We start from the raw sequence: 27,222 nt of genomic DNA, 5'->3' as shown, positions 1-27,222 counted from the left end.
TTAAATAAAATTAAATATATAAATATTGTAAAACTACGCTTTACTATTGTATCAGGAGCAGTGAAAAGCTGGGGCAATATAAGAAGATAGGGAGGGAATGAAGCCGTAGAGAATGGGGATGGGAGAGTTATGGAGAAAAAGAAAGGCAGACACAACAGCAAGCAGTTCTTAGTGTCTGTGTCATTAATATGTTTATTGTTCATTCAGTTAAGTTTTAGTTTTGCCATCCCTTGCTTTTAGTAATATTCATTCACTCTCTCAAAAAGCATGACCTAAGTGTGTACATCTATGGCATTGCCTGCACTCAAGAGGCTTTTATCTTGTCACGACGTTAGGGTAAGAGAGGTATTAAAAATTAAGGTGGAATGAAGTTAAGTGCAACTCTAGAAGTACTGTGAAGAGGAAGCCTAAAAGGAGTTTATCTTCGCTGTGTGCCTTCCAGCATAAGCAGCTCTGCCAGCCCCAAAGGAGCCTCTAGTCGCTTTTGGTGGCTTTCCTGGTATTTCTGACCACTTCTCTTGAACAGGGTATCCTTCTCGAAGTTGGTATTTCTGAAGTGGAAAAGCCACGGCTATTCCAATCTTGGTTGAAACTCAAAAATTACAAAATATTTTAAAACAATCAGTACTAAAATCCAAACTCTTGGCTATAAGGAAACTTTATAATTCGAGGCCAGATGGTTTAATTTAGCATAGGTCCCTATCTTCATCCTCCCTCCCTCCCCCAATAACTTTACAAATGCTAACATCTCCTAGCTGTTTCCTCCCTTTATTTTGGCGTTTCTGTTGAAATGAACTTCAGTACCTAGCTTTTATAACTACTAGGCAATGCGGTCTGTGGTGGGCAGAGGAAATCACAAGTGTGGCCACCGTCTGCTGGATGCTGAGTAGTCACTGCTGGGGGATTTTTATGGAGTGACTGGCCTGAGTGAGGTTACATTCTTAGCCGATTTCTACAGTCTGTAGCACTTCTGGCTAGCAGGACCAGAAGGTGGGCCATTTCAAAATATTCTTTCAGGTCAGGTAATTTTGTATACGTTAACATGTTATTTTAAATTGTAGATTTAAAGAAGTTTCACATCCTAAGCTCAATGGCAGAGCTTATAACAAATGTTCTCCTTAACATTTTTCACTGAGTTCCTATTGTAACGCAACTGCATTACAAAACCTAAATTTCTTTATATGCGTAGAGTTACTAGCCCCAAAGTGCAGCTGTCAAGAACCTGTCAAAGCATTTAGGAACTTTGTTTCCTCAAAATAATTTTTTTGCTATATTCTATTCAATAAGCACTCCAGTCACTGCTTTTACTCTTGTATTTAATCAGAAAAACAAGTTCAAAAATAGTGGTTTCTTTTCTAATGCTCAACAATTACTGAATACCTTCTTTTAAAAAAAGCAGTGCAGGGTGTTGGGTAGGGCAGGAGAGAGTAATGGGGGAAACATGGGGACACCTGTAATTGAACAACAATAAAAAAAATACAATTATTGTAATCAATATCATCTCTGCAGTAAGAATTCTGCCCAGATAACTAATTCTGCCATAACTAAAAGTTAATATTTTTTGCGATTACTGCATCAAGTATCAAAAAGAATTCATCACTGCTAAATAATCCAGCATTACAAGTACTTTTTACTTGCTACTGATCTTGACTGCTTTATGGAAAGACCAAAGTTAGATGAAACAAATCCATAAAAACAGAGTAACAAGTGACCATATACAATTACAGCAAGATATTTGGCTGCCCCAACTCATAATCAGGCTTAACATCTAGATCCACAGTCAAAGTGACTTCGGGGTTCTCAGAACTATCTTAGTTATTTGCTTTGGCCTGAAGCTGACACGGGAGTGTCTCTAGGCTGATAAGAGATCTTAGTGGGCATTTCCAGGGCCAAGAAGGGCCTAATGGCCCACTTGGTCGTATTCATCCTCTAGTCTCTCCAGAAAGGTTGAGGTATCTAAGGAGCCAGCCGAAGGGCCCAGCTGGTCATCTCACCCTGAGCTTGTGACTACATATCAAGGAAGTCCTGGAAAGGAAAAGGCATGCTGACATCATTCTCATTTCTCTGTCAATTCTAACTTCAAAACATGGAAACACTAGTCACCAATTATTAGATTTGTCTTCAATGTTAAGAAATTGTGGCCATGACAGTTTCATTAAAAAAATATTGTATGATATAAAATAACTACCTTTATTTTATTCTCTCTTACTTTATTCTGCCTTAACCAGGTTACCAAGAAGTTTTTCACATTGTGGATGATAGGAAACCATGATGATTCCCAATCATTCTATGATACAGGGATTAATGAACATTCAATAGTTCAAAGACTGGTGAGGTTTTCCTGTAGAAGTACATACATTTTAGAAGTCAACTTTCACTCTCCATATTACAACAATGGAAATTAGCTGAATGACCCTTGATAATTTTGTACAGTTTCAAATTATTAGCCCTAAAAATCTGAGGGCTCTGAAATCACCTCCAAACCTAGCATAAACAAGCAGAAGACTGCTAACTTTCAGAAGTTGAAAGATAATACTTTTAATTTGGTATATTTAATGGACAAAGTCCTTATGAAAAGGCAAATTTCAAGTGTTTTTTTTTTCCAGCTTTCATTTTAGGTCCATTACCTCTCTTTCATGAACTTTGCACAAAGTTATATTAATAGGCTCATTGTACTAGGGCACCTGAGAGAAAGAGTGTAAATTAAGAGCTTATTTTTTCAGATACACAAAAAGCACAATGATAATCTCTGGCTTCTTCATAAATTAATGACAACGCCATAATAACTAATAAGGTTATTTTAACAGGTGCTAAATACAAATATTTATCTACTATCTATACACTTATATTAATTAAAAGTCTTCTTTGACTAGAAAGCTATAACTGTTGCTCTTCAAGTTTCTCTGTATCACATAAATGCTGATCAGTTTTGGGCAACTCATGCATAGCTGGCCGTCTTTGCTGAGCGGTCTTCACGAATCTGAGCAGATTGATGATGGCGGCAGGTGTCACTCCAGGTATACGACTAGCAGCGCCAATCTACGAATTAAAACCACAAGAAGAAAAAAGTGAGCTGTGTCAAGATCTTCCTCCCAATACCAATTTGTATATTATAGTTTATAAAATATTTGAAAAACTATCTTAATGCATTTTCTAAATAACTCTATAAATAAAATGTGATTATTAACATCTTCATTAAAAAAAAATAGAAAAATTGAGGCTTAGAGAAATTGAAATGATTTGTCCCAGATCAACAACTAACAGATGTTAGAGTGCCTACTTTCTTTTTTAAATAAACTAATATAACTGCCCTGACCAGTGTGGCTCACTCAGTTGGCTGGGTATTGTCCAGCAAAGCAAAAGGTGGCCAGTTCGATCCCTGGTTGGGACACATGCCTGGGTTGCAGGTTCAGTCCCTGGTTGGGGTGTGTATGAGAAGCAACCGATCGATGTTTCTCTCCCTTTCTTTCTCCCTCCCTTCTCATCTCTCTAAACATAAATAAATAAAGTCTTTTTAAAAAAACCCTAATGTAACATCCCCAGTGTGTTGGGCAGCACCGTATACTTAATATTTCTGTGTTGTATTTTTACAGTGAAATATATGAATATTAATTCTAAGTGGTATAAAGACTAAATAGCCTCATTCCAGTTCAGGTCAGTGTTGTCACCAAATGAGTCTGCAGCAGACATTCATCAGGGTTTCTTATATTTTAGAACTGCGGATGAGGGGTTGTGAATTCTTAATGACCAGTGCCGTTCCACTGACTTTTCTGTGATAATGAAGATTTCCTGTTACATTTGCACTGTTCAATATAGTAACCACTAGCCACATGTGACTGCTTAGCTCCTGAAATGGGCCTTGTATGACTGAAGAGTTGAATTTTATATTTTATTTTATTTCAATTAATATAAATGGTCCATTTGGCTACTGGCCATAATCCTGGGCAATACAGCCTGTGACTGTCCATAAAAACATAACCCAAAATGCATAGGATGTACAGAGTTATAAAATTTAAGGTTTGTTTGCCTGGTTTCAATGATGACTATTCCTAAGAATAGCATATTATATTGATGAACTCACTCTTCCCTTTTAAAATCACTTAAAAAATTTTTATAAATTATATATTTGTTATGACCCACTACTAAAAAAAACAAAACAGCCCTGGCTGGTGTGGTTCAGTGGACTGAGTGCCAGCCTGCGAACCAAAGGGTCACTGGTTCGATTCCCAGTCAGGGCACATGCCTGGGTTGCAGGCCAGGTCCCCAGTAGGGGGCACACGAGAGGCAACCACACATTGATGCTTCTCTCCTCTTTCTCCCCCCCTTCCCCTCTCTAAAAATAAATAAATAAAATCTTTAAAAAACTCTGTATAAACATTATTAAAAAAATAAAAAAAAACAAAACAACACTGCTCATTAAACTGAGACACCACCAATTTTTAATGTATAACTCATTTTCAGAGATGTTAAAATGTACGTCTTAGAATCAATACTTACAGCCTATCAGTCTTTAACTACTCACTAGAGGCTCACACTACACACTATAAAGTTTTTTATAGATGCTTATAGATGTGCGCGTGTGTGCACACACATGCATGCGTGCATACTTGCATGTACACATATAAACACTCTTAGGCTAAAGCATGGGGTGGCGGACCTCTTTGGTTCCCTTCTTTCTCCTGGTAGCTGCAAAGGCCACATTATCAAATCCTAGAGAGGAATCCAGTTAGTGATTTGAAAACCATCAAATTATAATCAACCGAATTCTTAACTTCTGGTTATTTATTTACACTAAGCTTTTCCATCTCTCATAAAAATATATTGACATCTGTCACAGAAAGAGATACTGACAGTAAGAGTTTAAGTTTGTTATGATGAAATAAAACATCAATTATGTGGCCATGGCAACTCGAGATTTTTAAAAAATTAAAGCACTGGCTCTTAATTAATGGCCTGCTCCTAACCACTGCCCATTTTCTCACCGTCTGCGGGCGACTGAAATGTAGCTTCTCCCGAACTTCAGAGGACAAAGATACATCTCTGAGAGTCAAATAATCTAGGTCTTTTGGCAGCTGGAGAGCTTCATCTCGCTGAACATTCTTTATTTCTTGTTGCTGATGGAACAATACTGATTCATAAGTGGCTGGTGAACAAAATTAGTTATGATATTCTGGTTATATCAATGTATTACATTTTTATAGTTCTTTACAATTTACAAAAAGCTTTTGCATACATTATCTCATCCAACCCTCATCTCAACACCATGACATAGGTGGGGTCTGTGTTCCCTTTTGTAGATGAGGCAACTGAAGCTAAAATAAACAGAGGGAGTGTCTTACATATTAACTACAACATGCTGCCTAGTAGTTTACTGCATGTCCTTTCCATTTCAAAAAGTTTGGAAATTAAAAGTAAGAAAAGAAACTGCGTTCCTTTTCAGTGCAAATTTTGATGGAACATTCCCTAACAAGCTGTGTGTTTGAATTTTAAGTCCTAAAGTTCAGATGTTTCTTCAAGAAAAAGGTTTTCTGAATTATGAACATGTAAGCTATAATTTTAGAAAGTTTAAAGCTTTTTAGATGATAATACGTGATTTAAGTAATTTAACTAACATTTTATTCAGAAGTTGGAAAGATAATCCAGCCATTATTTTGTAATTAAAGCATTCTGTTCTAAGAAAAATTAATTCAAAACCCGTTTTAAAACCTAAATTGAGATGGTCATCCTGTCCTGTTCAAGAAAGCAAGTCTTCCCTAAAGGTTTTGTAGCACCTGCCTCCCTCACTGCATTGGCAGCCAGAAAATCTCAGCCCTGAGGCTGGCTCTGCCAATTAATTATCCTCTGACTGTGGGCATGTCATTATCCTTCTGGGCCTTAGCTTCTTTATCTAGAAATTCTAAGGGCTGACTTAGATATGTTCTAAGGATCTTAATGGCAACAGAGGGTAGTCGTGAGGTGCACAGGCCTTACAGTCAGACAACCTAGGTTCAAATCCTATCTCTGCCTCTCACCAGTCGTGTGTTCTTGGGCAAGTTACCACATTTCTGTAATAATGCTAACACCTGTCCTTCACAGGACAGTTTAAGTATCAAATGAAATAATGCACATAAAGGTCTTAATACAATATTGTGATATAACGATTTAGTACAACAAATTGTAATTGTAATACAATTTTATGACTCACGAATAGACTCAGCAGGGAATCATGGAATATAAATGACAGAAAATTGTGTGTGTGTGTGCGTGTGTGTGTGTTAAAAGTATATTTAATTAATCTTTCAAGTAAGTACAGAGCAAAACATGAGAGATAATACAAGACTCTGAAATTGACTTCTGCCCTCAAGAAACTTGTCTAGTGGAGGATCTGCAAAGTGATTTGAAAACCACTGATAGCTGTCATATTTTAACCTAGTGTGGTTTCTTTTAAGCCAAAGACACAAATTAGTGTCTTTGTCTACAAACAAGTTAAAGATGATTACTCTGGATTATTCTAACCTGAACCTGGTGATTTATTGGACAAATTAAATTACAAGCCAAGTTTAAAACATGGAATTTAATCGCCTTTACCCAGGTGCTAAGAGTGTAGATGTTCAATACAGTAATTTTTATTTAATGGAGAAATCATGATACTGAAATAAAAGGTCAACATTACTTCTTACACATTAGTATACTACTGGTGTCTGGTCATTGGAAAGAGTGATTTGAGAGTTTAGCTGGGTTTCCTTTCGTTGCTCAACTTTTGTTAACTTGCATGGTGGGACGGCAGGCACCGTGTGGGTCATCCTAAAAGGCAGCCAAAGCATAGCAAGGTGACAGACCTCTCTGGAACTGACAGAAGGTGCCACTGCTGGAAGGAATGAAGCATTAGCACCACCTCCGCTGGGCCCCAAGGAGCTGAAAGTCCCTTCCTGTTTAAAGAGCACATCACCCCCCAACTTTTCCTCCTGTTCTCCCCATCGCATTCTGTTCCCTTTCTCTCCACATAATTTTCCACTCCAGGAAAAAAACATCCTCTGTCAAAATACAGAAGATGATCTTATTCTCAGTATTTTTATGTTTGGAATTTTTCATAGTGAAAAACCTTAAAAATGCAGTGAAACTACAAAGTCATCTGTAGCTTTGATGGTCAACGCACTGGCCCAGAGTATGAGAGCGCACTGTGTGCTATAATGTGCAGGGTGGACTCTGTGTTTCTTTCCTGATACAAAGTATGTATCTGTTAGTGGTAGAGTATTCCAGTACATTGTGAAGGCCAAACACAGTATTATTTTTCTCATTATGAGAAAATCTATGGGGAAATCGTAAAAGGAAATTATAAAAAATAAGTATTTCTTTCAAAGGAGAGTTTTAGAGTAGCAGTTCCCAAACTTGCAATGTGCACACTGAACACCTGGGGATCTTGTTAAAACGCAGATGCCCACTCAGTGGGTCCGGGGCGGAGCCTGAGGCCCAGCATGCCCGACGGGCTCACATGTGTTGCAGTGCCCCTAGCCTGGGGGCCCACACAGCACAGAGCCTGAGACTACGCTGGCCCTGTGGTAACGATGGCTCCTCTTTAAACAGAGCTCTTAGTGGATCTGATGTCCACTCATAATTTCTACCAATGGTAAAGGGAGTATACAGGAATCTTAAGTAAAAAACGTAGTTTCTACCTTCTATTTTCAGTCTTTCAGCTAGTTCTCTACATTCAGTGTACTTCTTCAAGGGCTCTGGGACAGCCTTGGCCAATGACTCCATGTCAACTTCCTCATATTTCAGAACATCTAGAGCTCTGCAAATACACAAATATTTCATTAACAGAGGGGTTCATATCATATAAGACAGGTTAAGAACAGAATTCCTTGGAGATAATAATCTCAGAATAAATAATATCAAAAGATAGCTAATTTTCTCCAAGTACAGTGAACTTGGAAGCATCTGCAACACAGTAGAACCTCAGTAAGATGTGTGTGATTCTCCTTTCCTTTATCATGAGAAATGAATTGTTGGTAAAGGTTGACCTTTTTTGTCAGAACAGAATATTCTCTGATTACAAGGGTTTGATTGAATTTCCTAAGAATTTACATCTAAGCCATACCATTTAAGCCCCTGTTCTGTAAATGAGTCACTCTTTTGTGTCCTCAGAACCAGCTGCAGGGGGTCTCCTGCTTGCTCCAGGACTGCAAAATAGTCTGTAGTTTCTCTCTTTCTGTTTGGTTCTCACAAGACATCACTGATCTGTACAGTTTCCCTATATTTACTGCCTTAATTCATTTTATTTTTGTTTACTTTGATCTTTCCCTCTTTTAATAGAATGCCTTTTTGATAAATTCTGTCTACCCAAAACCAATTAAACCAATTAATTATCAAGTCAATAGGAAGTCAGATCTGCCCATCAGGGGCCCCTAGTCTTTCCAGGCCTCTCACCAACCCTTCTTTGTAGCTCATTCTGTCATGTATTCGCACCCTTTGCAGGTGTTTGATTCATCTGTTCCTCAGAAAGCCAGCTCTGAGGAAGGCCAGAAATTCTCTCCCCACAAGGAACTGGACAACTAACTACAGAGGCCTCATCACATAAGCTATATTGAAATCATAGAACCCTAAGCTCCAAAGGGGTAATGACAGTCAATTTCAAAAATTAGAGAACATAGTGGAACATATCCCCTAATGACTAACCAAGAAAAGAGTTACCTTGGAATCTGCAGGATGGAGACCTTGAAGAAAAGCCCATGACCATCTAATTTATTTAAAATAAATAAATCAATAAATCATTTGTTTACAAGACTTGGAGCTGTTCTTAGCTCCAAACTTCAAGATGTGCTTTGAATCGAGTGTAAGCCTCCGAGTCCAAAGGTCTGGCACAGAAAGGACAAGTTCTCATACTTCAATAGAAGACAAGATAATTTCTGAGCTAACTGATACATCAATGGGTTTCCTTACAATCCTGACAAGAAATGTGTGTGCACATGCACCTGTGTATGTCTCTGGTTAAAATAGTGGCTCAAAGTCTGGTTCAACTTGTCCATGCTTAGCACAGAGCCTGGCATATATGCAGCAAAAGCAATCCAAGTATTTTACCAACTTTCTGTTTGTTTAGCTTGATATAGTGAACTGTAATCAAAATATTAAAAACATTTTTTTAAAAAGGAAAAAATAAATAAATTCTATTCTACTGAAATCAAACATGGAGACTGGGATCATGCTTGCGTCCTCCTAAAGGGAAAGACCTAAATTAAAAAGAAAAGCATTTGGTTACATTACTGTTACAAAAAAATCACCTTAACAAAATAGTCACTCATGGGAGAAGTTTGGTAAAAATATAAAATTGATAGCCTTTTATATATTTTTAATTTTTTCTGAGAACAGGTCTTTTAAATTCTTGGTTAGGTTTATTCCTAGGTATTTTATTCTTTTTGAAGTAATTGTGAATGGGATTGTTTCCTTAATTTCCCTTTCCATTAGTTCATTACTGGCATATAAAAATGCAGCTGGTTTCTGGATATTAATTTTGTATCCTGCTACTTTGCTGAATTCATTTATCAATTCTAGTGGTTTTTCGGTGGAATCTTTGGGGTTCTCTATGTACAGTATCACGTCATCTGCAAATAAAGACAGGTTTACTTCTTCTTCTCCAATTTGGATTCCTTTTATTTCTTCTTCTCTGATTCCTGTGGCAAGAACTCCCAATACTATGTTGAATAAGACAACTGAAAGCTGACATCCCTGTCTTGTTCCTGATCTTAAGGGGAACACTTGTAGTTTTTACCCGTTGAATATGATGCTGGCAGTGGCTTTGTCATATGTGGTCTTTATTATGTTTAGGTATGTTCCTCCTATTCCCACTTTGCTGAGACTTTTTATCATAAATGTATGCTGGATTTTATGAAAAGGTTTTTTTGCACCCATTGACATGACTATGTGGTTTATATTCTTCATTTTCTTTATGTGGTGAATCACACTTTGATTTATGAATGTTATACCAACCTTGCATTCCTGGAATAAATCCCATTCAATCATGGTGTGTGATATTTTTGATGTATTGTGTATTGATGCATTGTGTATTTGGTTTTCTGTATTTTGTTGAGAATTCTAGTGTCTATGTTCATTGGGGATATTGACCTATAATTTTCTTTTTTTGTAGTGTGTTTTACCTAGTTTTGGAATTAGGATAATGCTGGCCTTGTAAAATGAGCTTGGGGGACTTCCTTTCTCTTAATTTTTGGAAATAGTTTGAGGACAGGTGTTAGTTTTTAGAATGTTTGATAAAATTCACCTGTGAAGCCATCCCGCCCAGAGCTTTTGTTCGTTGGGAGGTTTTTGGGGTTTCTTTTTGTTTGTTTGTTTTTTTATTACTGCTTTAATTTCACTAGGTTTCATCTGTCTATTTAAATTCTCTGATTTTTCTTGATTTAGTTTGGAAGACTGTATGTTTCTAGTAATTCATTCATTTTTGTCCAGGTTGTCCAATCTGCTGGCATATAGTTGTTCAGAATATTTTCTTACAATCCTTTCTATTCCTTTCGTGTCAGTTATTTCTCCTGTTTCATTTCTGATTTTATTTATTTTGGTCCTCTCTATCTTTTCCCTTGATGAGTCTGGTTAAAGGTTTGTTAATCTTGCTCATCTTTTCAAGGAACTGGCCCTTGGATTCACTGATCTTTTGCATCATTTTTTTTGACTCCAATTCGATTATTTCTGCTCTTTTATTATTTCCTTCCTTCTATTCACTTTGGGCTATGTTTGTTGTTCTTTTTCAAGTTCCTTTAAGTGTAAAGTTAGATTGTTGGAGTGTCTTCTTGTTTTTTGAGATAGGCCTATAATGCTAAGAATTTTCCTCTTAGGATTGCTTTCCCAGTGTCCCACAGATTTGGGATTACTGCATTCTCATTTTTACTTGTTTCAAGGCATTTTTTTATTTCTTCCTTGATCTCATTGTTGACTTATTCATTGTTTAATTACATGTCATTTAGCTTCTATGTATTCATGTTTTTCAGTGTTCTTCTTATGCTTGGTTTCTCATTTCATAACATACTGGTCATAGAAGATGGCTGATATGATTTCTATCTTCTTAAGTGTAGTGAGACTTGTTTTGTATCCTAACATGTGGTCTGTCCTAGAAAATGTTCCATGCGCACTTGAAAAGTATGTGTGTTCTGCTGCTTTCGGATGAAATGCTCCGAAGGTATCAATTAAATCCATTCGATCTAGCGTGTCGTTTAAGGCCACTGTCTCCTTGTTGATTTTCTGTCTGGAAGATCTATCAATTGAAGTCAAAGGGGTGTAAAAGTCCCTGGCTGTGACTGTATTCCTGCTGATCTCTCCCATTATGTCCATTAAGATTTGCTTTACATATATGTGCGTCTATGTTGGGTATGTAAATCTTTACTAGGGTTATGTCCTCTTGTTGGATTGTTCCCTTTATCATTATGCTTTTCTTTGTCTCTTACAATAGCCTTGGTTTTAAAGTCTATTTTGAGGGATGTAAGTACTGTTACCCAAGCTTTTTTATTCCTTTCCATTTGCATGAAATATCCTTTCCCATCCCTTTAGTCTGTGTGTATCTTTCAATCTGAGGTAGGTCTCTTGGAAGCAACACATATATGGTTTTTGTTTTCTTATCCATTCAGCTATCGCATGTCTTTTGGTTTGAGCATTTAGTCATTTACATTTAAGGTGATTATTGATAGATACGTATTTTGTGCCCTTGTATTGTTAAACTATTTACCTCTGTTTCTTTTTTCTTCCTCTTTTTCTTCTTCTTCATCTTAAAGCAAGCCCTTTAACATTTGTTGCAGTGCTGGTTTGGTGTTAAGAAACTTCTTTAGCTTCTTCTTGTCAGGGAAGCCCTTATTTTTCCTTCAATTTTTAAACAATAGCCTTGCTGGGCAAAATAGCTTTGATTGTAGGCTTTTACATATTTTAAACTTTGCATCAATTAGCATTTTAAACTGTTGAAAACAATCACTCCCCTGCTTTCACTATGACCTCAAGACATATCAGTCACATCTAATGCAAATTCTAATTATATAAATTTGAAATAGTGCATTTTTGACCAAAACAAAGCATAATGTTATAAATTCTTTGTGCAAAGTTTGAAATAATGTGAGCCCTCCTAAATTTAAACAAACTGCTGGAAAATTGAGTGGATTACAATTATAAACTATGTTTATAGCACTACCACTTAGTCAGTAAACAAATATATCCAGCACCCCTATTTGGAAATCAAGCTGTTATTGCTGTGAATGAGATCCTCTGACATGGCTGACTACTATGCAGATTCTTTAATAACCACTGTTACTATAATTACAAAACTGCATAATATCCTCTAATACAGGTGCCAGTGCTTTGAGAAATTCCCATGAAAATGAAAACTTGGAAAAAGAAGTTGTAAACAATAAAATACCATGTGGAAATGAAAGCCAAAGGACATGTTTTGCCAGGCTGTCAATTAAGGAGACAGGCATTGGAAAGATTAGAGATAATAAAATACAGATAAGCAGCCTTAAAATGGGTATACTTATGTTCATAAAAAATCCCTCACTAGGAAAATAAAGATTAAAAGAAAGGGAAAATCTATACTAGAAATACAGTTGCAAGATAAATGCCCCATATGTGTGCTTTTAAGGTATAACAACTGGATATTTATACCTTCTGAGACCCACTCCTTCTTTATTAGCTTACTTTTTTTTTTAATGGGAAAAATCAGTGTGAAGTAGGCGAACTTTTCTATAAAGGTCCTTAGAAACATATCTTTGAATCAAAAAACTCTATATTAATATCCTTTAAGAGCCCATGTAACCAGAATGATAAAAACAAGAACCACCCCCTCCTAAAATGTAACAAGGGACACATCAAGTAAATCCAAAGAATTTATAACACTCTGCTTAATCAAAGAAGCTTCTTTGTTATACAGCTCACAGACAAGGTGAGACCACCCCAGTTGCTCCATGCCTGTAAAAGAAAGCTAGCAGGTAACTGTATTTCTTGGTTTGTAAACTCTAAATCTTAGCAGAGCCAGAAGAATTCAATGGGAGCCACAGAAAAGTGTATACAGAGTAAAAATAATAATTTGAATCATAAATATTTTTAAAACTAAATAAAAAGAAAAATTACATTGAAAGGAATTTAAAAAGAAGCCAAAAGCAAGCTTCCTTTAAAATGTGTATATAGGGAGTCTACAGGCAATGTGTCTCTGAAATGATCTCATTTTTCTGTAAAGAGAGAGAAAGGTTTCTATTAAAAATGCATACCTGAGAGGCACACTTTTATCCGTACTTATAGTAGCCTCAGGAATTAACTTTTTCCATTTAGAACTTGAAAACTCAATAGATTCTAGCACAGAAATGCATTCTTGTATGGAAGACTTCATCCAAGAAGCCCTTTCATATCTTTGTTGGGACACACAGCCAGCTTCCTTATACCCTGAAAGAGTGCAGGAGAGAATATAATGAGAAAGTTTTCAGAGAATATGGGAGAGGTTTGAAAGAAGAGTAAACCTAGTTGGCAGACTCAGTGAAGAGTTACCTCGGAAAGTGAGGCGGCTGTCGGCATTGTCAGGGCGCAGTGACAGACGAAACTCTGCTCGGCTGGTAAACATTCGGTATGGTTCGTTGGTGCCCAGTGTGGTGAGGTCGTCGATCAAGACTCCTATGTAGCCTTCTGTTCGGCTAATGACAAAAGGAGGCTTGTGTCTAACCCGAAGACTTGCATTGATTCCAGCTATTACACCCTACAAGAGGACTGAAATGATTAAAAGGCCATTTCAAACTGAACAAAGAGCTGTCCTATTCAGAACACTAGCTAGAAAAAAACCTCAAGAGGCAGTACGAAAGCAGCCACTGCCCAGAAGGGACAGACTAGAGGCAGAAAATCTGAACCTTACTCAAAACAGAATATGGGTAATGTACTAGTTTACAATGCTATGATTCATTGTTTTCAAAATACATTCCTGAGGGGCTAGGTGGGATAACCTTTTTTACATAAAACTCCACCTATAAAACTTTTCTAGCCTTTTCCCACTTAAAAGTAAAAATAATATAACTTCCCACTTAAAAGGAATAATATATGATCACTTTCAATAAAGTCATCTTAAAAGAATAAAGCCAAAGTGTTTTTAAAATCCTATTGCATACAGTAGCCATCTCCACATATCCTGAAGCAAAAGCAAGTCTCCTATTAGTTATGAATTGTATCTAAGATCTATATAATTATTGTAACAAACATTTGAAGGAGGAATACCAGTTAAATAGTCCCTTTCCATTTACATTAATGTTTGAACAATCTCTTACTTGAGCTGCAGCTTCCTCATAACCAGTAGTGCCATTTATTTGTCCAGCGAAGAAGAGCCGTTGCACCAAATGGGTCTCAAGAGAAGGAGTGATCTGACGGGGGTCTAAGTAATCATACTGAACACCATAGCCTGACCAAAGAATAAATGATGCACAGTAAGTACAAAGAGCTGGATGTGACTTGGGGTAAAGAGGCAAAGATTATCACTCAATGCTCTTCAGAAATGAATATTATTTTATTTTTATTTTGTAAAAGATTTTATTATTTATTTTTAGACAGAGGAGATGGGAGGGAGAAAAAGAGGGAGACAAACGTTGACGTGTGAGAGAAACATCGATTAGCTGCCTGTTGCATGCCCCCCACCAGGGCCCTGGCCCGTAACCCAGGCAGGCGCCCGGACAGTGAATTGAGCCCGCAATCCTGTGTGCAGGAGGACGCCCAATCCACTGAGCCACACCAGTCCGAGTAAAAGATTAAGGCTATTTTAAGTGCACAGATATTGGGCTTTGAATTGTGAGGCTCTAAGCGACCATGACCGTAGCCAAGATCTCACCGTCTGCTAAGGCAATGCTGAGCTCCCGCTAACGGGGCAGATGTGATTTTCTTTACCTGGCTGGACCATTTTAGCCTTCTCCAAGCCTCTGATGCATGTGATCATTTTCTCCTGTAATTCAGCTGGTAGTGTCACAGATAACCCTTGGGGGTAAATGAGGTCAGAATCTATTCCTTCAGGTTCCAACCAAACTTGATGTGCACGGTTTGGAAAACGCAAAACCTTTGATTCAATGGAGGGACAGTATCTAGAAGAGGACATGGAAGTTAAAAAAAAAAAATCAATGATACAGAGAAAAGGGGATTGGCATCGTTCCCTGAAGTTATTGAGCAGTGTTATTTTGTCCTTACCGGGGTCCTCTTGTAGTTTCTTTAACGTGACTATTAAGGTGAAGGTTCTCAAGGACAATCTCATCCACTCTAGGGTTGGTGTGAGTCAAGTAACATGGCAGCTGATCTTCTGGCTAAAACACATGAATTAGTTACTTTTGCTTTTATACTAGTTTGCATCTTATTCAAATACATTGTATACAAAATATGAACTTACTTTTTTAAAAAAGATTTTATTTATTTATTTTTAGAGAGAGGAGAAGGGAGGGAGAAAGAGAGGGAGAGAAATATCCATGTGTGGTTGCCCCTCATGCACCCCCAACTGGGCACATGGCCCACAACCCAGGCCTGTGTCGTGACTGGGAATTGAACTGGCAATCCTTATGATTCACAGGCTGGCACTCAATCCACTGAGCCACACTAGACAGGGCTGAACTTGCTTTTATAGACATTAAATCTGTGCATAATGCCAAGTACTACTTATGAAATAATCTTGCCAAAAACAACCCAAAAGATGAACCTAAATATGAGCAAGCCTCTACATCTGCCAGTTTATAGGAAATACAGCAGTTAGAGAAACATGTTTAAGTCATCAGAGGGATGAAATCAGACAAATCTAGAATGCTGGATCTAGAGAACTAATGACTATTTCTTCCCCATATAAATGTCAAAAAATAAAAAAGAGGGGGAACTATTATAAGGCATAGCATCCACTGCAATGTATGAACCTTATTTGATTCTTGGTTTAAATAAAGTGATTATAAAGAAACATTTAAAATAAACTGTAAACATTTTAAATAAATACTTTAATGTAACAAAAGCCACTAAAACACTGACTAGTGCATGATGTTAAGAAATTATAGCCCTGGCTGGTGTGGCTCAGTGATTGAGTGTTAACCTATAAACCAAAAGGTCACTGGTTTGATTCCCAGTCAGGGCACATGCCTGGACTGCAGGCCAGGTCCCCAGCAGGGGGTGTGTGAGAGGCAACCACACATTCATATTTCTCTCCCTCTCTTTCTCCCTCTCTTCCCCTCTCTCAAAAAATAAAGTTTAAAAAAAATATTGTTTTGTTGGGTGTGGTAGTGGTATTGTAGTTAATATTTATAAAGTTTTTATCTGTTAAAGACATATACCAAAGTATTTATAAGTGAAATGGTATGATGTCTGGGAGTGTTGCTTAAACTCGTCAATTAGAAAGTATTGAGGAAAAATAAAACAAGAATACCAAAAAATGTTATTTATTGAAGCTGAGTGATGGGACACATATTCATTATATTATTTCTTCTACTTTCTGTAAACTTAAAATTTTATAATAGAAGTTTTAAAATGTACATACCAAGATAGTACCATCAATTCCCAGTCAGGCACAAGCCTGGATTGCAGGCCAGGTCCCCATTTGGGGACACGTGAGAGACAACCCACACACTGATGCTTCTTTCTGTCTTTCTCCCTCCTTTCCTCTCTCTCTTAAAATAAATAAAATCTTTAAAAAAATAAATATTACTATATATATATAAAAAAAGATAGTACCATCAAAATCTACATTTTCCCAAAGCAAAAATATAAAAGTGACTTTTTAAAAACACAATATATTGGAAGCCACCCATTAGGATAACACACATGAAACTAGGACCTTAAGTTATTAGTTCTTAATTCTAAAAACACAATTTTTTATCATATTCCAAAGTAATACAGGCAAAAGTAACCTGTATTCTTAAAAAAATTTCAGTATAATGAAAGGCTGAAAAACTCAGATTAAAGAGAAACGACAGTTAAATGCAATATATGATCTTAGATGGGAAAAAAAAGAGCACTATAAAGGACAACATTGGGACAGTCAGCAAAATCTGACCATGGACTTTATACAACACTACTGCATCGATGTTAAATTCCCTAAATTTCATCACTGCATTGAAGTTACGTAAAGGATGTTTTTATGCTTAGCTGAGATACAGACTAAAGTATTTAGGGGTAAAGGGTCATGATCTTTGCAATTTGCTCTCAAATGTTTCAGACAAAAAAAAGAGGAAGGAGAATAAATGTGTATACTACTTTTTACACTATATATTTTATATAACTAGAGGAAGATAGAAATATGGTCAAATATTCACAATGGGTGAATTTCAATTGTTTATAAGATACTGTTTTAATTGTCTTGCAACTTTTCTGTAGGTCTGAGATTGTTTCAAAAAGTTTAAATAAGCAAAGTTATTGAAGTAATGAAATTTAAGAACATACGGTAAAATGACCCAATAAGCCAAATTAGCTAATCCTTTTAAAGATCATTTATTTTGCACCCTGAGTAATAATAATGTAAAGTTAATTGTTACCAAGAAGGGTGGGTGTTGGGAGGGAGAGAAAAGGAGGGAGGGAGGGAGGGAATAAGGAAAGAAGGCAGGCTTAGGTTATACCCTTCTGTAAATAGTCAATATTTAGCTGTAAAGCCAGATTTTCGTAAACTATCTTACCTTAATCCACACTGTTTCATTAATAAAGCTGAATGGTTTTGGTGGATTATCTGGTGTCTGCTTGTTTAGAATGCTGAAATTAATTGATTCTTTGGCAATTCGGGGTGGAGTCCCAGTCTTTAATCTTCCCACCACAAACCCCAACTTCTCGAGAGTCTGAGCCAACCCTATGGAAGGCTGATCCCCTAAACGTCCTGCCGGATGCATCTCCAGTCCAATCACAATCATGCCTCTCAGAAATGTCCCAGTAGTCAGAATCACGCTGTCCGCATATACTCTGCTGCCATCCACTAAACGACAGAAAGGAGTAAAAATCACGTTCCAATTAATACCATAGATCAAATTAGAATGTGACTATTTTACATTAGAATTACAGGAAAACTTTCTCTTTAGGAACTTGAGAAATAACTTTATGAGAGTAAGAAGGCTAAACGTTATCAATCCCTAGTATCCAAGAAAGCTGGGAGGGAGAACATAATGTGCTATCACCAATGCACATGTTCCTAGAATTATACCAGCACTGAAAATGATTAAATCAGTCAATTTTGAAAATTAATTAACGTTAGACTTCTGGTTAAATCTGACAGGCTGTCTCACATGATCCCTTCTCCCTCCTCAAACTCCAAGAAAATAAAATAAAGGAGCAAAAAAGTATAAAACTGCAAGGACAACAAATGGGAAAGAACTTGTCAAAAGATGAGACATTTCAAAATATTTTTGAAAGACAGAATGTGGCTGAAAGAGTGATAAGTGATCTAGCATAGGGGAGAAGCCAGAAACCAAGAATCTGAAGAGAAGACACCAATGAGGATGGACTAATTTGCCCTAAAAAAAGCCCAGAAACTGGGCAGCTGAGAATGAGAGCTGAGGAGTGTAGGAATGAAGCTTGGGGATGAAACTAGAAGAAATAGTTGAAATCTACACAAAAAGCTTGTATCTGCAGATGGACTTCCTTACGGGAAAATTTAGGTTTATTCTTTGGGTGACTGGGAGTTATTGTTCAATGGGCACAGAGCTTCCATTCAGAATGAGAAAGTTCTGGAAATGGCTAGTGGTGGCAGTTGAACAACACTGTGGATGTACTTAATGGCACAGAGCTGTACACTTAAAAATGGCTAAAATGGCAAATTTTACTTTATGTACATTATACTATAATAAAATATTGTATTACTAAGCATGTAAAATACAGACAGGGTAAAAAAATAGCATTCAAAGATGAAACTAAGTAATAAAAGCATAAATAAAGTTTTAAAGGTCTACATACAATATTATTAAATCTGAAGAAGCAAGGAGAGAAAAAAGGAAATGAAAATAAAACTAATTTAGTAACTGTTCACTGACAGAAGAAAGAGAAGATTAAACACTACATAAAATCATAGTTATCGAGGTAATCACCAGAACAAAAACACAGAAAGGAACATAGCTCCCAAACTGCAAACAGACTAAGTGGTTAAAATAAAAGTCCAGAACAGTGTGTATAATATGCTGCTATGTGAAACAACACACACACACACGTACGTATGAAGATACATATATATGCACAGATAGAAAGACTACACAGGAAACTAAGAATGCTCTGGAAGAGGAAAACTACTTGGCTGAGCGATGAGATGAGAGAGATCACCTTCTCACTGTATATTCTCCTGTCCCCTTGGAAGTGTTTAGCATGTATATGCATTCCCTATTCAAAAAAATTAATAAATCTAGAATACAAATTAGTTTTGTGACAGGGAAATTAAGTCTAGGTCTGTATTTGAAATGATGAGCTTCCCCAGCATAGCTCCCCGTACCATCCTGTTCCCGGAATGCCACCAGGCGTGCTGAGAACTAACGGACAGCGACATTTGGGAGTCCCCGACGCAGAGGCCAGTTTGGTCCCTAATCACCAGAGCAGAGAGTCAGCCAAGCAATAAAATTAACTGGGCACTCACAAATCTTCCAATTAGTGTTTTGGTGCTTCATTTTTAAAATTCTAAAAAGACAACCAAAGTTCCCCAGACACTTGAAGAAAGTCATGTACATGAAAATAAAGAGCCCAAATAAATAAAGAGAATTAAAGAAATTTGGAGAAAATAATGCATAGATCAGAAGGAAACTTCAAAAATCGATCATTAGCCCTGGCCAAGTAGCTCAGTTGGTTACAGCATCTTCAGAACTAAGAAAAATAAAAGGTGAAACAGAAAAGCCAAGAGAAAAAGACACAGTTGTGCAGCAGATACAGTTCTACACATGTACCGATGAGCCCATAACTAAGCTTTGCAAAGTCCAAAATGAAAAGAGATTTATGATTTTTTAAACAGTTTTCCCAACCATGAAGAGAAAACACAACATTTCCTAGAATAAGTAAAAAAAACTTTTCCATCCTCTGCTCTAAAATAAATTGCTTGCATAGAGTCTGATGCTGTTGTTAGTGTCTCTAAGTAGTGCATACCCAAAACAACACCACTGACACGGCATTGCCCAGTGTGCTCAGGTTCTCGCTCTGTGAGAATGAGATCCTCCACAGCTCCCTCCCGAACAGTGAGCAGTGCTGTATTGAGGATTTCTTTCTGGCAAAAGAGAATGCAAATTGAAACAAGAGTTTAACGATCACCACAATCCAATCTCTATGGTTTCCGTGCCCTATTCTTACCTGCATGTTCTGTTTATAAAGTTTCCTATCAATTTGAGCTCTTAGACCCCAAACAGCTGGTCCCTTGCGGCGGTTTAGTACTTTGTAATGTACACCAGACTGGTCACAGATTCGGGCACATAGGCCGTCCAAAGCATCAACTTCCCTCATTAAATGCCCTTTTCCGATGCCACCAAAGGAAGGATTACAGGACATCTGACCTAAAGAGAACAGACAAAATAAATATGTCAGCACCTTGCAATAGCAAGGGTTTAATAGGGAAATGCCATACAAGTGACTAGAATCTTCTCATGTGATAAAAAGTAAAAACCATGGAACAAACACTAAAAATTCCGAAGTCCCAATAGGATGCAAGAGTTATTTGGGGCGTTCTGCAAGACAAACATTACCTGTAGTTTCCTTTCAAACTTTTCCTTGGTGCATGTTTTCACTATTCCATTAGGTTTCCTTTTCCTTTAAAATGTGTTTTTGAAATCCTGACCTCATGAAGCCTTCCCAATTCAAGCACACTTGTAAGAAGTCCTTTGCCACTGGTTCACTGTTATAATCAATTATGTCTTCTGTAAATGCCATCTGCTGTTTTCTTTTTTGTTTATTTTACAGAAAGAATTAAATGATAAGCTTCCTCAAAGTAGAGACCATATTTCATATCTTTTCATTAAATCCCCCTTGTCTTCTTGGAGGTCTAAACTCATGTGGTTACCTCAGAGGTTTTGGAGGGGTAGGAAAGCTATGTCAACATCTGCAGGTCCACTGCAGCCACGATCAAGTCCCCCTCCCCCACTCCCCTCCCCTCCACCAACCGTTATGGTCTCCACAGGGAGGCTGAACAGTTCTGGGATTAGGCGCCTGGGTTGGGGGTGAGGGAGAGATCTGGCTCAATTCCTACATCTACCACTTACAAGCTCTGTGACTTTGGCAAGTTATATAATTTTTAGTACCTCAGTTTTTCTACTTTAAAAATAGGGATGATAGCTGTAGTAGGTTATTTCCTTCCTTCCTTTGATATATAATCACAGTTTTATTTAAGTAAACACTCTTTTCCATGAGGTTTTGTGTTTAGGGATTGTGACCTAAACTCGGTTTAGGGGTAAATCTTTATTGACGGAAATAAAGTAATCCTATACCTATTGCCAGTGTCTGGTTGACTGGAAGGAAATAAGTCGTGAGGGGTTAAGCTGTTGCGGGGTGGGGTAGTCTCTGGGAAAGCTTTTGTTTTTTTTCTCTTCTCCTTAAAGAAATACAGGAAGGGAAAATATCCATTTTTCTGCTGAAAGCTGTCACACCTGGATGTAACACCTGGAACTTCTACAGCCACTTTGCATTCGTGAGGATAACTAGTGTGAAGACACATGAAGCCTGGCATAATGGAGATGTGGCAGGAATGGGATTTTTAGACATTGTGACAGGGCTGAATTAACCAACCTTACAGTTTATCGGCCTGCAGATTTCTTGCCCGAAAAGAAACTCTCCTTTTTGTTTAAACTGAGTAAGAATTTGTTAGTTGCAAAATGAGATAGTGTATCTAAAGTAATCAGCACAGTGTCTGGACTAGAGTAAGCAATAAATAACATTTACTAATAATCGTTTTAATTTATGTTCCAGGTCAGTGTAAAATATTCTTTGCTTCTGGGGTTTACTTTAAAAAAAAAAATCACATTTCTTTTTTTTTTTACATTTTTAATCATCAATAATTTTCCTTCATTAGCACCATTAAAAATTCTTACAATTATTTTCTCAAATGTGTAAAATACAATTATTTATAGAAGTATCCTTACATAGATATCTTAGAAAAGTGTTCCAAACACTGTGTATAAAATCAATAAGCATAAATAGTGAATACTTATTCTACCATGGAGTTTATATGAGAGCAACCAATTTGCAGTTGAGTTTCTAAGTTAACATATTCTTTCACATATCAATGTTAAATTATTTTATTCAAGAAATACCAAAAATAAGTAGTGAGAAGGTAATTCATTCCCAATTAGTGACTTGGGTCCAATCTTATGTCTTTATACAGCTCAACACACTTCCCTCTCTCCCAGATCATATCAACTATAGATATTTCAGACAAGGACTTTTTCGTTTAGAAAAAACACCACACACAGTAACTTGATCACACCTAAAACATCTGAATCGTTTGTTAATGAATAAGTAACCAAAATATAAATATATAGAAATGTGGAATGATATCACTAAGTATGATTTTTTTTTCTATGACTCTGTGCAACTCTTAAATAACCCTCTTCTCATTTTAAGAGAAGATACTTTTAGATTAGAGGTGATAACCCAGTGGTATGCCTCTGATATTTTGCTCACTACACATAAGGCTTTTGTTAAAAATAAAACAATGAATGGGAATTTATTTTCCAGTTCACCACTATTCCCAGTACTCCAGGATGTTTTATATCCATCTAGCTTCACATATTTAAATTATGTGTCTGGGTCCTACACCATCCCTGTCTTATATACTGCTACTCATGAAAATGACTTAGTTTAAAAAAATTTTTTTTAATTGATTGATTTTAGAGAGTGAGGAAGGGAGAGGAAGAGGGAGGGATGGAAGTAGGGAGGGAGAGGGAGAGCAGGAGGGAGAGGGAGAAAGGTGGTTTGTTATTCTACTTATTTACTTGTATACATTCATTGGTTGATTATTGTATATGCCTTGACCAGGGATCAAACTTGCAACCTTGGCCTATCAAGATAATGCTCTAACCAACTGAGCTACGCAGCCAGGGAAAATGACTGTTTTTAACTTCCATTACATATCAGTTAATTTTTCAAAAATCTCCAAATCCCACTAATTTGTGACAGTTTTTCAAACCTTGATCCCCAGAAATGAGTCTTCTCATATACAGAAGGAAAAACAAAAACCAAAACCCTAAACACCAGGAGTAAATTACTGAAATTCCACCACTTTATTATATCGCTAAACTAGACAACTTATAGGCACTTTATTGATCTGGTGTACTATATTATAAACCTATTTATAAAATTTACATTTGTGAAAGTCAAATGCAAAGAAATCCTCATCTTTTTAAGTTGCTGAAAGTTTTTTCTCAAAGAAGTACATGTATCAATGTTGAGCGCTCTCCTTATAGGCATAAAAGTTGGCCATGTTGTTCTCTTTTGCTTAGTCCTCAAACTCTTTATCAATATACAACTGAGGAAGTCAGCTTTCATTCCCAATAATTTGGAGTTGGAATAAGGAGATCTATTGGTCATCTGTCTCTTAAATAGAGGTTACTAATATCCCAAGTGTCTTACCAGTACTTGGGGTGGTCAGTGGTAGTAGAAATGTATAAATCAGTGCATTTTTCACTGTACTACAGAATTTAAGTCAGGTATGTAGAAAAGCTCATGGTAAAACAATAGTTAATATCTAACCACTTAATGTGGATCGGGTGCTATTCTAGATGTGTTGCACGTTATTTTCTGACTTAAACTTTACAGCAACCTGATGAAGTGGTACTATTATTTCTATTTCACTGAGAAAGAAACTGAGGCTTAAATAAATTGTCCCTTAGTCTAAGGTCACACAGATAATACACAGTAGAGCCGAGAATAAAATTCGGAAAGTCTAACAACCTCTTTAATGGACAATTTAATGCATAGGTGATACAACAGAGAATCAACAGGCTTATAAGACTTGTCTTTTTGGTTGTGAAAGGCAAAAAATAAGTTTGCCAAAAATCATTATTTTCCAAGTTAGTATAAAATAGAAGACTTTCTGCCTCTAACTTCAATATTGGCAAATGATATGACTGAAAAATAACAGGACAATTCTTGCATTCTGTATTCTTATAGAAGTTAAACTTCCTACGCCAAAGCTGTATTTACAAGGCCAAGTAGAAATACCTAATATTCCACTGTATTAAATTATCTTAAAAAAATGAAACTTTGATTTTAAGATAAAATTGTTATTTATTAATCTCATGTTATTGTCTCTGAAATGTACTTTAAAACTTGTATCATATTTTGTTGACAATATATGAGTTTTGGTGAGAATCTCTTTATCCCTGACAGAAGTACATAATGATCATCTTAGTTCAATACTTTTTATTAGACTTTTGTTATTATTATTGCAAGGCAGTACAATAAACAATACTGTATAACAAGCGAAGTGTAATCTTTTGGGTAATCATATAGTCCCTCTCCAAAGAATCACTATTAACAGTATGTATTTCTCCACAGTTACGATCTGGATGGCAATTTTTAAAAAGTATTTCGGTATATAAATATGTGACTTACTCACAATTTTTTATTAGCCCAGTTAATATTTTAACTACTGCTCACTCTTAAGCAAAATGAAGGAGGAAAGACATAGGAACACAAAATTTACAAGACAGTGTTTTAGCTAGCATTTATCCTGATGCAAGAGAGCGGTCTTGCTACAAATTATGGACGTCCAACCACTGCCTCATCGGGTGGGGGGCGGGGAGCACTGTAGCATCCTAAGCACAAGAAGAGGGAACAAACATCCAGTAGAATATAGAATGCAATAAAAGGTAGCATCGTTCTTCAAAAGGGTTTCACAAAATCTCGAGAAAAACCACAATAGTCGTTTAATAAAAGATCAACAATGGTAATTTGCTCTTTACCCAAAGCAACAAGCTAGTTCAGGTTAAATGGCAACAATAAAATAAGAAACTATCAGTACGTAGAATATTCTTAGTTTCCCTCTTTCCAAGGCACCGCCCCACCACATCCCCCAAGCAACGACTTTTGTCAGCAGAAGCATAATCCGTGGTCCACAGAAGACTTCTGACCGGGACCCGCCTGATTCTGCGAGACACAAATCAGGCTAAAACCATACAGTAGGATCCTCGCTAGCCTTGGGAGAGGGAATAAGATACCCCCATCAGGCACTGGGAGGGAGGAAGGGGATTTTTTGCAGACTGCATCATACACGAGGCTCCACTCCACCCGTGCTCACCGATCGTGTCCACGCGGTGCGTGAGTAGCAGAGTCCGGGAGCCGCACCGAGCGGCAGCGGCGGCTGCCTCGGTCCCGGCATGTCCTCCGCCGATGACTACCACGTCGAAGTGCGGGGTCCTGGGCGCAGCGCTGTCACCGCTGAACCGGGCGAGCGAAAAGTGAGGGTTGGTGAGAGAAGCCGCAATCCGACGACCACAACCTCCGAGGGGGAACATGGTTCGAGAAAGGCAGAGTCTGTTTGACTTTAAACCTGACACAAGCGACCCGCAAAATTTTGGGGTACGAGAGTACGTCTCCAGGAGGCAGCCATCTTGCTCTGATGTCACGGCGCAGGGCACGTCTCCGTGCGCCGTCGCCGCTGGCTGGCGGTTTGGCGCGACTTTTAGACGCGCCAACGGCGCTGGTGGCCTTGGCCTTGAGTACCTCTGTGTGGCCGGTGCCCGGTTGTCCGATTACCTGTGGCTCTGGAGTGGGAACTCCTACTCGGTCATTTCTTGTCCTTTCAGGCAAGTTGCAGCCCTGATCGGCAGGTGGCCACCTTCGAACAATGATTTTGATTACTGTTCTTTGAGATTCTTTGAATTTTCTGGCACACTCTCGACTCGACTTCTGTTTGTTTGTAATTACTAGAGTCTAGGAAGATTTGAGAGGAGTTCAAGTACCTTTGTGGATGAAAGATTAATGATGGTTAATTGTGGAATCCAACAGTTAAAGGTTAAATGTCCAGCCTTTGGGAATTGATATTTTTAACACCTTTCCTAAGAAACCTTTTACTGATTAGAGTGAAACAACCTGCCTGGGGGTTTTATTGTTCTGATTTTTAAAATCTATCAAATACATAATTTTACAGTCTTAATAATATTGCATTCTTTTACACAATTTAAATCTTACAAAACTTGTGAGAGTTAAAGACCTTACAACTTCACCAGGCCTTCTAGTCCCCACCCCTATAATCATTGTTGGCATTTTCTTGCTAATTCCTCGTAGTTTTTAAATACAATACTAATGTTACTATTAATTTGCACATATAATACTGCGATTATATATACTTAAACTCTGCTGCTTTTTTTTCTTTTTTCTTTTTATTGATTCGGAGGGAGAAAGAAAGGGAGAGAAACATAGATCGGTTGCCTCCTGCACATGCCCCACCTGGGGACAGAATCAAAACCCGAACGCTGGGCATGTGCCCAGACAGGGAATGGAACCAGCAACCTTTTGGTTTGGTTTGCAGAAGAAGATACCCAACCGAGTTACTCCTGCCAGGGCTCACTTTGCATCTTTTTTTAACAATGTATTTTTTACTCTCTCCATGCCAGTGTATATCGATCTCCCTTACTTTTTAGTGCCATACATTATTCAGTTGTGTATGCTCTGAACCATAATTTATTTAATTAACTCCAATTATGGGGCATTTGGGTTGTTTCTAATTTTTTGATAATACAATCATCCTTCTACAGATATCTTTTAAAAATTTATGGTGCTGCCCTGACTGGTGTGGCTCTTGACTGGGCATGATTCCTCAAGGTTAAAGATCACTGGTTCAGGGCACATTCCTGGGTTGAACTGGGTCCCTGTCCTGGAGTTCAAGGGGCAACCGATTGATGTTTCTCTCAGGACCCCTCAATGTTTAAATATTTGAAAACCGCTATATTAACTTTCTAAAAACTTTATGTCAGGTTGTACTAATAGTATAAGATTATGCCATCACACTGTAGCATTGGATTTTAATTAAATTCCGACTATATATTTTTGATATTCTTAATGAATATAGGATATGTGCACTGTTATGTAATCTATTTTTACACATCATAGTTTATCATGGCCATTTTCTATGACAATAAATACAAATTTATGTCCTTTTCAAGGACTACTCAACATATTATATTATTAATAAGTACTTTTAAATCAGTAGTTTGAGTCATTAATAAGAGAATCGCAGACCTATATTTTCAATTTTACTAATCTTTCCACATGATGTATATTTACTTTTTTAAAATTTTATTTATTGATTTCACTGAGACAGAGGGGAAG

The 27,222-nt window shown here is 37.2% G+C and overlaps 1 protein-coding gene across 1 annotated transcript; it reads right to left on the bottom strand.

The window, feature by feature from the left end:
- Window positions 1–179: 179 nt before the first annotated feature.
- MTO1 (mitochondrial tRNA translation optimization 1) lies at window positions 180–25,509 on the bottom strand. Its single transcript, XM_054569626.1, has 12 exons — window positions 25,190–25,509; window positions 20,254–20,453; window positions 20,053–20,170; window positions 17,622–17,911; window positions 15,172–15,284; window positions 14,878–15,068; window positions 14,268–14,398; window positions 13,504–13,708; window positions 13,230–13,401; window positions 7,653–7,771; window positions 4,983–5,143; window positions 180–3,039 (listed from the first exon to the last, which is right to left on the bottom strand). The coding sequence occupies exons 1-12, from the start codon at window positions 25,404–25,406 to the stop codon at window positions 2,878–2,880; spliced, it is 2,079 nt and encodes a 692-aa protein (XP_054425601.1). The 5' UTR covers window positions 25,407–25,509; the 3' UTR covers window positions 180–2,877.
- Between the last annotated feature and the right edge of the window lie 1,713 nt (window positions 25,510–27,222).

This window comes from Pteronotus mesoamericanus, unplaced genomic scaffold (genome assembly GCF_021234165.1).
Source record: "Pteronotus mesoamericanus isolate MK-2021 breed Mesoamerican mustached bat unplaced genomic scaffold, CSHL_Meso_final contig_20, whole genome shotgun sequence".
Classification (NCBI taxonomy): Eukaryota; Metazoa; Chordata; class Mammalia; order Chiroptera; family Mormoopidae; genus Pteronotus; species Pteronotus mesoamericanus.
The sequence above is the reverse complement of the archived record's forward strand: the minus strand, read 5'-3'. Positions and strand labels throughout refer to the sequence as shown.

What these genes read in the sequence shown, in the direction of transcription:
- MTO1 (XM_054569626.1), bottom strand. Translation starts at nt 25,406, where the DNA reads ATGTTCCCCCTCGGAGGTTGTGGTCGTCGGATTGCGGCTTCTCTCACC. An exon ending in TGTCAGTGGTGTTGTTTTGG is followed by an intron (nt 17,912 to 20,052) that starts GTATGCACTACT and finishes TCTGTCGTTTAG; the next exon opens with TGGATGGCAGCAGAGTATAT. An exon ending in GGCTAAAATGGTCCAGCCAG is followed by an intron (nt 14,399 to 14,877) that starts GTAAAGAAAATC and finishes TTCTTTGGTCAG; the next exon opens with GCTATGGTGTTCAGTATGAT.